This window comes from Prunus avium, chromosome 4, assembly GCF_965620075.1.
Source record: "Prunus avium chromosome 4, drPruAviu1.hap1.1, whole genome shotgun sequence".
Classification (NCBI taxonomy): domain Eukaryota; kingdom Viridiplantae; phylum Streptophyta; class Magnoliopsida; order Rosales; family Rosaceae; genus Prunus; species Prunus avium.
The window spans coordinates 35,173,329-35,185,278 of record NC_142287.1 but is presented as its reverse complement, the minus strand read 5'-3'; the positions used below and the strand labels follow the sequence as shown (position 1 = coordinate 35,185,278).

At 39.2% G+C, this 11,950-nt stretch overlaps 2 protein-coding genes and 1 pseudogene across 3 annotated transcripts; 2 read left to right on the top strand and 1 right to left on the bottom strand.

Moving 5' to 3' along the window:
• Positions 1 to 1,923: 1,923 nt before the first annotated feature.
• LOC110766725 (autophagy-related protein 8C-like) lies at positions 1,924 to 3,627 on the bottom strand. The gene is made up of 7 exons (XM_021970091.2): positions 3,472 to 3,627; positions 3,205 to 3,233; positions 3,065 to 3,123; positions 2,820 to 2,976; positions 2,677 to 2,729; positions 2,333 to 2,442; positions 1,924 to 2,236 (listed from the first exon to the last, which is right to left on the bottom strand). The coding sequence occupies exons 1-7, from the start codon at positions 3,509 to 3,511 to the stop codon at positions 2,118 to 2,120; spliced, it is 567 nt and encodes a 188-aa protein (XP_021825783.1). The 5' UTR covers positions 3,512 to 3,627; the 3' UTR covers positions 1,924 to 2,117.
• A 1,153-nt stretch (positions 3,628 to 4,780) lies between these two features.
• LOC110766752 (uncharacterized) lies at positions 4,781 to 6,163 on the top strand (annotated as a pseudogene). The gene is made up of 2 exons (XR_015835216.1): positions 4,781 to 5,203; positions 5,305 to 6,163. The product of XR_015835216.1 is annotated as an uncharacterized LOC110766752 (transcript).
• A 1,785-nt stretch (positions 6,164 to 7,948) lies between these two features.
• Positions 7,949 to 10,362, top strand: LOC110766724 (dof zinc finger protein DOF3.6-like). Its single transcript, XM_021970090.2, has one exon. The coding sequence runs from the start codon at positions 9,112 to 9,114 to the stop codon at positions 9,988 to 9,990; it is 879 nt and encodes a 292-aa protein (XP_021825782.1). The 5' UTR covers positions 7,949 to 9,111; the 3' UTR covers positions 9,991 to 10,362.
• Positions 10,363 to 11,950: the final 1,588 nt, after the last annotated feature.

Sequence of the window (11,950 nt, the reverse complement as noted above, 5' to 3'; positions counted from 1 at the left end):
GGCACGAGTATTGTAGCACTAGCCCCGCACTCTACTTATATTAGAAAGAATCAATGCGACTTGAGCCACTAGACCCGGTCTTGATTGCGAACATCTTCATCAACACATTTAGAGTTCATTACTTGAGTGTCCATGAACATGGGTAAGATTGTTTAGGGTGGATTCTAAAAATTAATTTGGATTCTGAAAACCCTAGTGTTTGTTACATATTAATTTCACACTTTGATTTTCATCCCTGTCAATCTTGTTAAAATGAGAGTTCAATTACATTCAAGCATTAGAATTAGGTCACGCAAACAACCCCCCCAACTCGTGTGTGTGTGTGTGTGTTTGAAACATTGTGTGTTTTCTTCATTGAATTATGTTCACTTTCGTATTTGTTTTTGACATTTGATCCGAGTTCTTCATTTTTCTGTGCTGAATTCAACCATATAAAAAACGTGAAATTTGGACAAACGATTGGAAAGTTATAGGTAAACCTGGCAATATTGTACACAACCTGTTAATACAACACGAATTCGCACGAAAAATTCAGTATTCGGGTCTGAGTTATCGTGTCATGTTGATATCGTGTTGACCCGTTAGCCACCCATAAAGCTATTGTGTCGTGTCGTGTCAATTCGCGAATACCCGTTAACCCGTTAAGCTCAGGGACATTTTTGTAAATTTATCTCTTTCTTTTTTTTTCTTCTTCTCTTTTGTCTCTTCCTCCCCTATTTCCCCGATTCTCTCAGTACTCCATCTCTCTCTCTCTCTCTCTCTCTCTCTCTCTCTCCAAAACGCAGCAACCTTTGAGCTTTCTTCTTCTCTCAACTTGAGAGTCTTAGCAGCCACTACACCACCCAACCACCATGAGCCATCCCAGCCACCTCCCCCTTGTCTCCCTCCCTCACCGATCAATCCCACCTATTCCCTCACTTTCTCCGATGACTCTTCATCCTCCACTCCCACCATCTTCGTTGCCCAAACCTTTGAGGGCCACTCACAGGGCATCTCCAATCTCACATTCGAGCTCGTCTATGGACTGTGTTGATTTTTATTTTTTGTGCACTAGTTGATTTTTTAATTATTTAAAATTTCTGTTTTTGTTATTATTATTATTATTATTATTATTATTTTAATTGTTAACGGATTATCGTGTCGTGTGATTCGCGAATTGTAACGGGTCGTGTTCGTGTTCAACCCGTTTTCTAATCGTGTCATGTCGTGTCAACCCGTTAATAAAAGCGGGTTGACACGAAAACAACACGAATGCCAGGTTTAGTTATAGGTCAAAACTAGACAGAGGTCAAAGCTGAAAAAACAGAGAAACCGACTCTGCCCAAAAGCGACTGGTCGCCTCTGTTCATGCAACCGGTCGCTTTTCATTTTTAGTTCAAATTACAATCTGTCCAAAGACGACCGGTCGCGCACTGTACACGGTATTGTTCACACGTGATAAACAGGTGATATAGTGGTGATAAAAGGGCGATAGAACATGCTGTTTGTGTTTATCTTTGGTTTCTTGTTTTGTTTCATTTCATTTACCTTTCTTTACTCATTTTTAGCTTCCAATTTGTATCTTGCATTTGTGTTGTGTTAAATAAGTGTTCTTTACGTACTCAAATTAGAACTTTTAATAAGCCGACAGTTCCTCGTGGGATCAACCACGTACTTGCAAATCTATACCCCAATAGATTCGTGCACTTGCGAGTATTTTTAATTGGATGATTAGCACATTAATTTGTGTCAATTATTAATACAACAGGAACCTGATAGATGAACAAATGAGAAAAGAGGGGGGAGAGGAGGTCAAGGGAAAGGAAGGGGGGAATAGAGGAGAAGACTCATCCTCTTAGATGGCCAGCAGTGCTGATAACCCTAGAGAGAAAAGAGAGAGGCGCATGGAGAGAAAAGGGTATCGTACGCGTGAGTCGTGACCATGTAAAACTCAATATTCAATTATCATATACCATCCTTAAGGACGGTATGTAGGAAGCAAACATACCCTCATTTACTAATTAGTGTCCATTAAACATAAAAGATAACTAGAAAGTCACTAAAATATTTCAACTCCATGCATTTCTTTCAATAGTCCCATGATCCATCCAGCAGATTACCATGCATTATGAGGTCACCTATGAAGATAACTTGAGCTCTCCAAACAATCTACTCAAATGATCATTCCCACTGTAGATCACGTGAAGATATCCATCGTTATCCTTATTTTCCTCATCGATTGCAGACATCAAGACACCTGTAAGTGAACATTGGAAGAATTATGGGAGTACACACGCACATGTATATATGTATGTATACTATGCGGAAACAAAAAAATTGATTTGCAGCTCACCAGTGGGAGGTTGAGTAGTGTTCTTGAAAAAGACAAACATAGGCTTTTTGATATTACCCCGTAAAAACTGAACAAATTTTCTAAGAGGCATATCAGAAGGGACAAGGCATCTGCATCCAGAAAAAAAGGGCAATCACTATAGTAGTTTTTGGTACAACTGCTAACTCCAAATGAACAATACATATGACACTTAAAAATACAAAACTTAAATAATAAAAACATCATAACTATTTGGATTTTCCCTGACAGATTTTGAACATATATATCGAAAAGCATAAAAGAAAAGGGAACAATCACAGCAATACAAATAAAGATAATAAAAAACGAGGGAGTCGGCAACTGACTTCTTCATGTTAATGTCCGGAATGTCACTCCCTGCATCCTTCTCTACACTCACCTGCATTGCATGCATGGAGGCTCAAATTAGAATTTAGAACAAAGCATATGAACGCAAAGGAGGAAGTAAACATATTGGTGAAATTCGTACAGGTATACAAAGTGGATACTTCTCCCTCAAATCGGCACCTTCTAAACTTCTTTTTTCTCTCCTCCTCCAGCTTCTCTTATTCCCATTGTCTAAGTAAGCAATGGGCCATTTGCATTCATACTTTCGTTTTCTGCTTTTTTTTGCTAACGGAATATTTCTGAACATATATCAAACGCATAAATTAAAATGAACAATTAATTGTACAAAGCAAGATAATCAAAGCACAAAGGGAACTAGCAACAAACTTCTTCTCGTCACTGACAGTGCCATCAAACTCACTCCCTGCAGCATTCTCCACTTTGACCTGCTTAAAGCTCCACTGATCAATGCCTGCCTAGGAAGGAAGTAATAAACATATATATATATGATTCAGAGAAATTCTTACCGGCTTCTTCTCTTCAGCTTGCCTACTTTCTAAAGTATTATAGTCCATAACCATCAGTCACAAGAAAGAAAACATAAAAGTTAGACAAAAACTAATCATCCATTTAAAAGATAAACCGTATTCAGTATCAACCCTGCATCCATGATTCCATGAAAATTTTAAATTACCCTAAACTACAGAGACCATCTTATCACAAAGAAGAAGAAAAACTACACACACTGTAAAATAAAAATAAATAAATAAATATATAAAAAAAGAGAAACAAACCCTGAGAACAATCATTCCTGGAAGAGCATTCTTCTGCCATGGCGAAATTACAACTGACTGTTCTCTGTGATAGGATAGGACCCAGCTCTATCTCAACCTTAACTCTATCCTTGAACAGAAAACCAATCTTGATATTATTCTAACAAATCCAAAATACAAGCCGTCTTGCTTTGCACAACTAATTAATCAGTATTTATACTGACTTGCAAATTAGACTTAGTTAAGGACTTTAAACCAACTCACCTAATAATTCTCCACTAATATCTGCCAACGGAGCCCATTGAAAAGGGCCTTGAAAAAAACCAATACGTCTGGCGCAATGAAAACACAACATCTAATAGTACTAAAGGGACTCTATCACTCTGGAAGTTGTGATATTTTTTTTAATTGGGCTAATAATGTTGAAAAATTACAAAAAGGAAAGAGAATTGGAAATAGGCCCAAACCAGCCAAATCAAATCGTCTTAAATTGATTTTATTTGGTTCGATTTCTTCAGTGATTTTTGTCAAAACCAAACCTATCCAAACTGTTATAAAGCAATGCACCATCAACTCACTCTATAACTATAGCATGCATGCCTGCCTGTAAGCAGCAAGCAATTTACCTCTTACTTCAGTCTCACTCTCTCTGACCTCGATCGTACGAGAAAGAATGAAGATTCAATCTTGACCATTACATTACATTACATGGTCATCTTCAAAATCTTCTTTCGTAGTTTATCTAAACCGTTCAAATAATCCAGTTTTGACTTCTCCATATCATCAGCATAGTTTATCTTTTTGTAAATCATAAAGAACTGATAATACGCCATTGAATCAGTTTCTTGTTCACAGTGACATGTGTTAGCCTTTATATGCATTTACAATATAAAAACAGCAAATTGGGTCTTTTCCTTCAACCTCTGCTACCACCTTTGAAGCACTCAAGAGATATTCTTAGACCAGCTGGCTGGTAAAGAGACATTGTAATTGATTAAAGATGGGATTTGAAGTGCCAATGGTGTTTCTCCATAGACATGGAATTTGTTTGTGTTTCTTTTAAATTTAAAGGTTGCAACTCTGGTGAATATAATTGAGGTTAGAAGGATTCCTTGTCCCATAAGTGGGTGCTTGCTTTTTAAGCCTTGTCCAATCAGGTATCGTTGAGTTTTGGATATATCCCATGCACGTTCACCACTGGCTTCAAGAAAAATTACTGGGTTTTAGAAGTGCAGAGTATTTCTTCAACTGTAGAGTATATGTATGTATGTACTTCTGAATTCTGATGTTATAAAAGAAAAGAAGAAGAAAAAAATGGATGAGTGTGAGAGGGTCGATGGATCTGTTGAGAAATAAATATTGAAAGAAAAGGGCTTTATCAATGGGATGAAAAATAATCTGCAGACTTGAGAAAAAATTTCCAGCTTCGTCCGGGAGGGCAACTAAGAAAGAACACGTGTAACTATGGAAACACCCACCAATTGACTAGTACGCGTGTCGAGCAACAAGGCTGCCACCTTGCTCTCCCCACCTACAACAGACAACCCAAGAAAGCGGTGATATGATCAGAAACCAAAGTAGCAGAGCAAACAGAGCAATCAACAACAACATGGCAGTCGACTTCATGGCTAAGAATCTCATCTTCAACCTTTCAAAATCTTTTCCACAAAGCCCTTCAGCACTGTCTCTCAGATATTCCTCTCGCAAAGTCTCAAGGGTCTGCTTCAATACCTCTGCCTCCAAATACTCCGAGGTAATAAATAAACTACGCCATTAACACTAGGTTTCTTCTTGCATAATTTGATCCCTTCAGGGTTTAGTGGGCTTTGTGTTGACTACGTTGTTGAATTTCAGGGTCGAAATGCGCCGGAAGATCATAGGGATTCAAGGGCAGACTGGGCCTACGATGACAAGAAGTGGAGAAACGAGGTGTCCGTCGACGCAAATAACAGAGGAAAAGATCCAGCAGAGGAAATGATAGACAGGGCCAAGGACTATACCCATGAAACGAAGGAGAAGACAAAGAGCGCAGCGGAGAAGGCGTAAGAGGGAGCAAACAGAGCAGCCGAGACAGCAGAGAGCGCCAAGGAGAAAGCAAAACAGTACACCTACGAGACAAAGGAGAAGACGAAAGATGTGGCGGGGTCTGTAGCTGAGAAGGCCAAAGAGGGGGCGTATAAGGTGGCGGAAACGGTGGCGAGCGCAAAGGAGAAGGCAAAAGAGAAGGCGAAGGGGATGAAGGAGAAAACAGAGGATGTGGCCGAAACGGTGGCGGATAAGGTGAAGGAGGGGACAAGCAAGGTGGTGGAGACGGCGAAGGACACGGTGAAGGGGGCGTGGGGAGCGGCGAAGGAGACGGGGAAGAAGATTAAGGAGACTGCGGTGGGGACTTCATCTGATTCTGATGATGAGGTGGAGGTGGTGCATGAGAAGGTTGTGGATGATGATGTGGAGGTTGTGGAAGTTTTGGATGAGAAGAGGAATGTTGTGGATGTTAGGAGGCGGATTCACAAGCCTGAAGATGATGATGTGAAATATTGATGTGTGTTGTGAGTCTGCTCAAACATGATAGAAGAAGTTCATGTGTTTGATAGGTTCATTTTGATGTGGTAATGGGGATGTTTAGGCAGCTTGCTGCTTTCTGTTTGTAGTCTTTATTGGGGTCTCCCCGCCATATCAATGAAGGCAACCTTTTGATCCAAAAAAAAAAGTGGGGATGTTTTCTTTTTTGGAATGTTGCAACTCTCCTTGAGTTGATATAATCATTTTTTCCATTATAGTCATGTAGTATAACTTGTAATACGCATATGAATAATATGGATATTGTCATGATTGTAATACGCATATGAATAATATGGATATTGTCATGATTGTAACATGAATGTTTATAATAAACGATATGAATATAATTATAATATGAATGATTGTAATATGAATATAGTTATAATATGAATGATTGTAATATGGTTATAATATGAATGAACGATATAGATGGCGTCTGATTTTTAAGGTACAATATCGAAGACAAGGATCTTATCACAGGTTAAGAATTCGATTTGGATTATGTTGTAGGATTGCCGAATAAACGACATGATAGAGATATTCGATTTGAACTAGGACTGCCGAATAAACGACATGGTTGATATCTCGGAGTTTGAAAGGAAATGAGACTAGGATCCTACTACATAGTTAAAAATGGATCCGAACCTTGCCCTACCCAAGAACTGACCCGAACCATGGTGTAGGATCGCTCACCGAAATGCTATAGTTATGAGGGATTGTGAGACAGAGGGTTTCAATCTCACTATTCAACAAGAGAGAGAATATTGAACTTCAACTTTAATGATGGAAACTCAAATCAATGAACTTGGGCCAAATTGATTCAATATCAATATTGTTGTGCATAATTGAGGGCCAAGGAGGGACCTGGTAGAATTTAGATTTAGCCAGGCAGGCCCAAAAGAAGATTATATATTTATATATATATATATAAAACCCCCAAACCTTAAAAGAGTGGGCCCACTTTGACACCCATAAAGTGGAAGTGCAAGTGCAAGTGCAAGTGCAGGGAGCAGTTGTAACCCCCAACGGACGCCACGCCAGCATCATCACCATCTGCAACTGGTCCATCTCTGTTTCTGCTAACTCCGCTACTTCGGTTAAGTTGGTTTGGGGCACGTGCCACTCGTCTCCTTCACTCACTCTCATCCTAATCCAATTTACACTCTCACACTTCAATCTTTAATCTCAGCAAATGGGAATCTCAGCAGTCAGCATCCACTTTCATATATAGCTTCATTTGAATTGCCGGAATTGCCCCTCCTTAAACACGAACAAATACTCCAATTGATAGATAATCTCTCACACATTAATAGGTAATTCATTTCCAAATAATATACCTATTTTACAACTCAACTCATGTCTCATTACTAAACTTTAACACGCACATTGCTTATACACGCATTCTTTAGTCAATGGCAAAACACATTATTTGATTACCAACAAAAATGCTTATTGATAAAAGAGAAATTTAAATATCACTGAGCATTTTTTTAGCAACGACAAAAGAGAAATTCAAATGTTAACGAGCACACATTATTTGATAAACGACAAAAAAAGAGATTTAAATGTTAATGTATAAAGGGATATTCGAATTTCAAATTCTCAAATATAAATTATCAAACAAGTTATAATTAGACATATTATGATTGCCTGTGGTTTTTTCTTTAGTTGTTACTTGTACATGGGTTATTTTACTGTCATCGTAGTCACCTTCTTCAAATATTGTATGGGGAGTCCTTTTATAATTTATTCCCCGGATCGAATGTCAACATAAGTTTGACACTCGCTGGACAAAATTGGTTTGCCGAAGAATGATAAGGAACTTTGACTAATCCAATCCAACATGTGAGTAAGTAGACAGAAAACACGAGTTATAGATAAGTCGCATGGAAATGCTTGGAAGAACGGGGACACAATTGTCTTTCTGAGTAAATGATGTCACAGAGAAGAGAACGAAACCCACCAAACAGAAAATCAAAAAAGGAAAAAAAAAAATTGTGAATAGAAGACTCAAGAGCGAGTTATGAGTATGATTGTAGTAGGCAGACAGAGATGAAAGTGGAATGAAAGAGAGAAAAAAATAAAGAGTAGTTGCTGCTGCCGAGGCCTGACAGGCACACACACAGCCAAAAAAAAAACACAGGGACGACCGCCAAGCCACCCTCCTGAGCCTGCTCTGACCCGCCGCCTCTGCTCTCTCTTATTCACCTGTCCAGTTTTGAGTGTGGTCCATCCCCTACCCTCCCCTCCCAATATATCTAAATTCAATAGCTAAAGGTCTCATCTTTCTTCAGTTCTCAGAGGCTCTTCTCTATTTAATTTTGCTGGGTTTAGTTTTGCTTCTTGGGGGGCTCTGAATTGCAGCATATCTGAATGAAAAGGTAAAGGTTGAAGCTTGGTGTTCTGGGTTGTTGATATTATGATCAACCAAAAGCAATGGATTGGGAGGTTTTTTATATGTAGGTTTTTTGAGCTGGGTTTTTGAGTTAATGAATTAACACCAAGTCTGGTGGTATCTCTCTAGCTCCCACAGATTATTAAGACCTCTCCTATCTGGGTTTTGTGCTCATCCGACACCCCGTTTTCGGTCCTTTGTTCAAATTACAGTAAAACAAAGAACAAACAAGAAAGCAGGTCAACAATCTAATCTCTTCACACCTTCTGACACCTTGTGTATAGAAGGAGCAAAAAAATCTTGTCGACTATCGTTCAATTCTGGGAGATATTGGGCCATCGGATTTTCATAATTTCTTTCCCATTTGGTTTCATGCTTATTACATTCATTGTGATTGATGAAATGAGTGAATGGCCTCTGGTTTTTTGTGGTGGGTAGGTAGGTTAGTGGGAACGAGAAAGAGGCATGCCTATGCACAAGGATAACGATCGCCCTTTGTTTTGCAGTGAGAGTCTTTAGATTCTCAAGGCTCAGCGAGACACGTTGAGCCTCTTATCTCACAACAACGCTCTAATTTAGCCTTCCCCTTATAACCTGCGTGTTCCATAAAGCCACACATCTCATCAAGCAAGAGCACAGCAGCAAAAGAAAGAAAAGTTTATAGGGAGATCATCATCAAACACCAGCTGGGGCTTGTTCAGAAGATGGATCAGCAAAATCCAGATCAGAGATTGAAGCCAGCTTTACAGACTGAGAACCAGCAGCAGCAGCAGCAAAACCAGCAGCCTCAGAAGTGTCCTCGCTGTGAATCTCTGAACACCAAGTTTTGCTATTACAACAATTACAGCCTCTCTCAGCCGCGCTACTTCTGCAAGACTTGTAGAAGGTATTGGACCCAAGGCGGGACCCTCAGGAACGTGCCTGTCGGCGGAGGCTGCCGGAAGGGGAAGCGTCCCAAGACTAATTCATCATCATCATCATCTCCCTCTCTGCAGCCACAAGCGCAGGCACAGGCACCACAACAAGACCAGCAAACAGTGAAAAACTTGTCCACGACAAGCCCAAGTTCTAATCTTGGGGCTATAGAGAGCACTGGTAATTTGGCTTCTCACCATCAGTACTATCCTGGTGGTACTGGTTATTTGTCATCTTATGCAGCAATTCAATCTCTGAATCAGTCACAGCCCTTCAACGTTGGGGGCCATGATCAACTGGGAGGAGGTGCATCCTCAAATATGAGCCTGCTGCAGGGGTTCAATGTTTCAGCTCCTTTTGGCCAATTTTATCAAGCTGGCAACACTAAGAGCATCATGGTGGATCAAACGGCTCTGTATCCATCTAATCAAGAGGGCCTATTGATTCAACCAACCAGGCCTTCTGCTGCTAGTGACCATGACTGGCCCCATCAGAGCTTCAACATCAACAGATCATCTGCTAATGCTTCTTCTGCAGCTTCTGAAAGCGCTTTGTGGGCCACCACCACCTCTGGTAACATGAACACCACCACCACCACCAGCGCTGGGCCTTCTCTGAACCCAAACCAGTGGCCTGATCTACCTGGATCATATGGCCCTCCTAATTGAGACTTTTCAAGCATGCATTTCTTGCAGCAGCTCCCTCAACCTCCAGAGACCGTACAGCATGGCAATTAATTATCTATCTGCATATGGATGGATCTCATCTCAGCCCATGTTCAGTTCTCATTTCCTATACTGGGCTAAATTGTTTCATTTACTCGGTGGTTTAAGTAGGTTATGTATAATCTTTGTTTTTCATGGAGCATAGATATATATATATATATTATTTAGAGAGAATTTGGTGATGTGAGTTTTCATTGTAAATGAAAGGAGGAGCGTATAGCGGTCGTAATCATATATAGCCTTTTGTTTCCATGGGTTGGGTTGATCTATGATTAGGTTGTTTGTTTTGAACTTAAAATTTCATCAAAAGTTAATGAGTTAAATATGCTTTAATTGTAACTTTAATTGTTTGCTTATTCATCTATACTATTTAGATATTTCAAAGTGATGGCTTTCTGAGCAATCTCAAAGTATGATGCAAGGATAAGGGAAGCTTAGTTGAAATGTGTAGAAAAGTTGATGAACCAAGATATATGGTTAGGTTTGTTGCATGTGGTGGGTGACTGCACTGACTGTGCTACAAATGCTTTTAAATGAATCACTACTTGAGACTCGGAGTTCCAAATTGCTTTATGATTTATTGTCATCAGGGCGCTTTTGTTGGCGAGTTCTTGCTTAATTAAGATTTTAATTTCATATTTAGTTAGAATTTGGGCTTTTGTTTGACAGCTTTGGCAGGCTTTAGCCTGCCTGCCTACCACAGGCTCTTTTTCTTGCTAGTGTGGAATGGAGATAGCAAAAGAGGATTATTTCTGGCCTGCCAATCACTGTACGTAAAGTGAAAAAGTTTCACACAGTGTTTCTTTATATAATATTTAATCATTCTTATCAATAAATATATAATCCAAAAAAGTGTTGGCTGCGAATGCAGGCATAGCTTGTTGTAGATGTACAACAATTTCGAATGGATGGTGGAAATAGAAGAGGAAAATAAAAAGCCTGCATGGCTGATCCCATTTGAAACAACACTTACACGTTCTATAGGCAGAGTCCAGCACTGGCTCTGGGTGGCACAGTTAATTAGCACTACGTTTAATTATTTAAAGATTAATTAATGAATAGATTGCAATGGGATTCTTCTACAATACATACAGAGAATGGTGGGAGGGCGTGAAGGTAGGTATATTGTGGTTTCCCAGTAAAGCAAATCTTTGGTCTGCCATAGAGAGATCTCTGTCGCACTACAAAAAGCAGTGTGAGACCTCTTGGGATGCAATACAAGCCGTACATATTTTTACATTTGGATTTTCAGTTTTCACATGGTTAGCAGGCGATGATTTTCAATTTCTTGCTTTAATGTTGATGCATCTTATATGAAAACTAATATCTGCAATGATTATTTTAGTTAATTGAAGAATTAATTGGTCTTAATTAACCGATAGAACCATCCATAGGTGCATATATGCATGCATTATTAAGCTCGTAATTGCTACCTTTTTATATAGTGTTAGAGTGGTACCAGCAGCTAATCATGAATAATGGTGTAGTACCACTTAGTAACGAATGAATTATGTCAAAACAAAGCAGCACCTACAAATAAAATAAGTGGATGTAATAATATGCTCTTGAAATTGATCAATGGAATATAAATAAAAAGATAAACAAATTGGATAAATGTTCCATTGAAATCTATCAATATCATCCTACTAAAACTTGTTTCTAACGAGAATAACACTGTTTTGCTATCATCGGCCAATAACATAATAACACGTGAAAAAGTTATCCAACGTGTCATTGCATTCTTAATTAAGAATAACAAAAAGTGTTATCCCATTTGCATGATAGTTTCTCTCCAGCTGCACATATCGGGGAAGGAAACAAAGTTGGAGAATCCAATCCCCATCTTTGGTTGCTTGTTCCCCAAGAGAGGTCTATAAATAATGGGAAATATTGGAGTGAAATT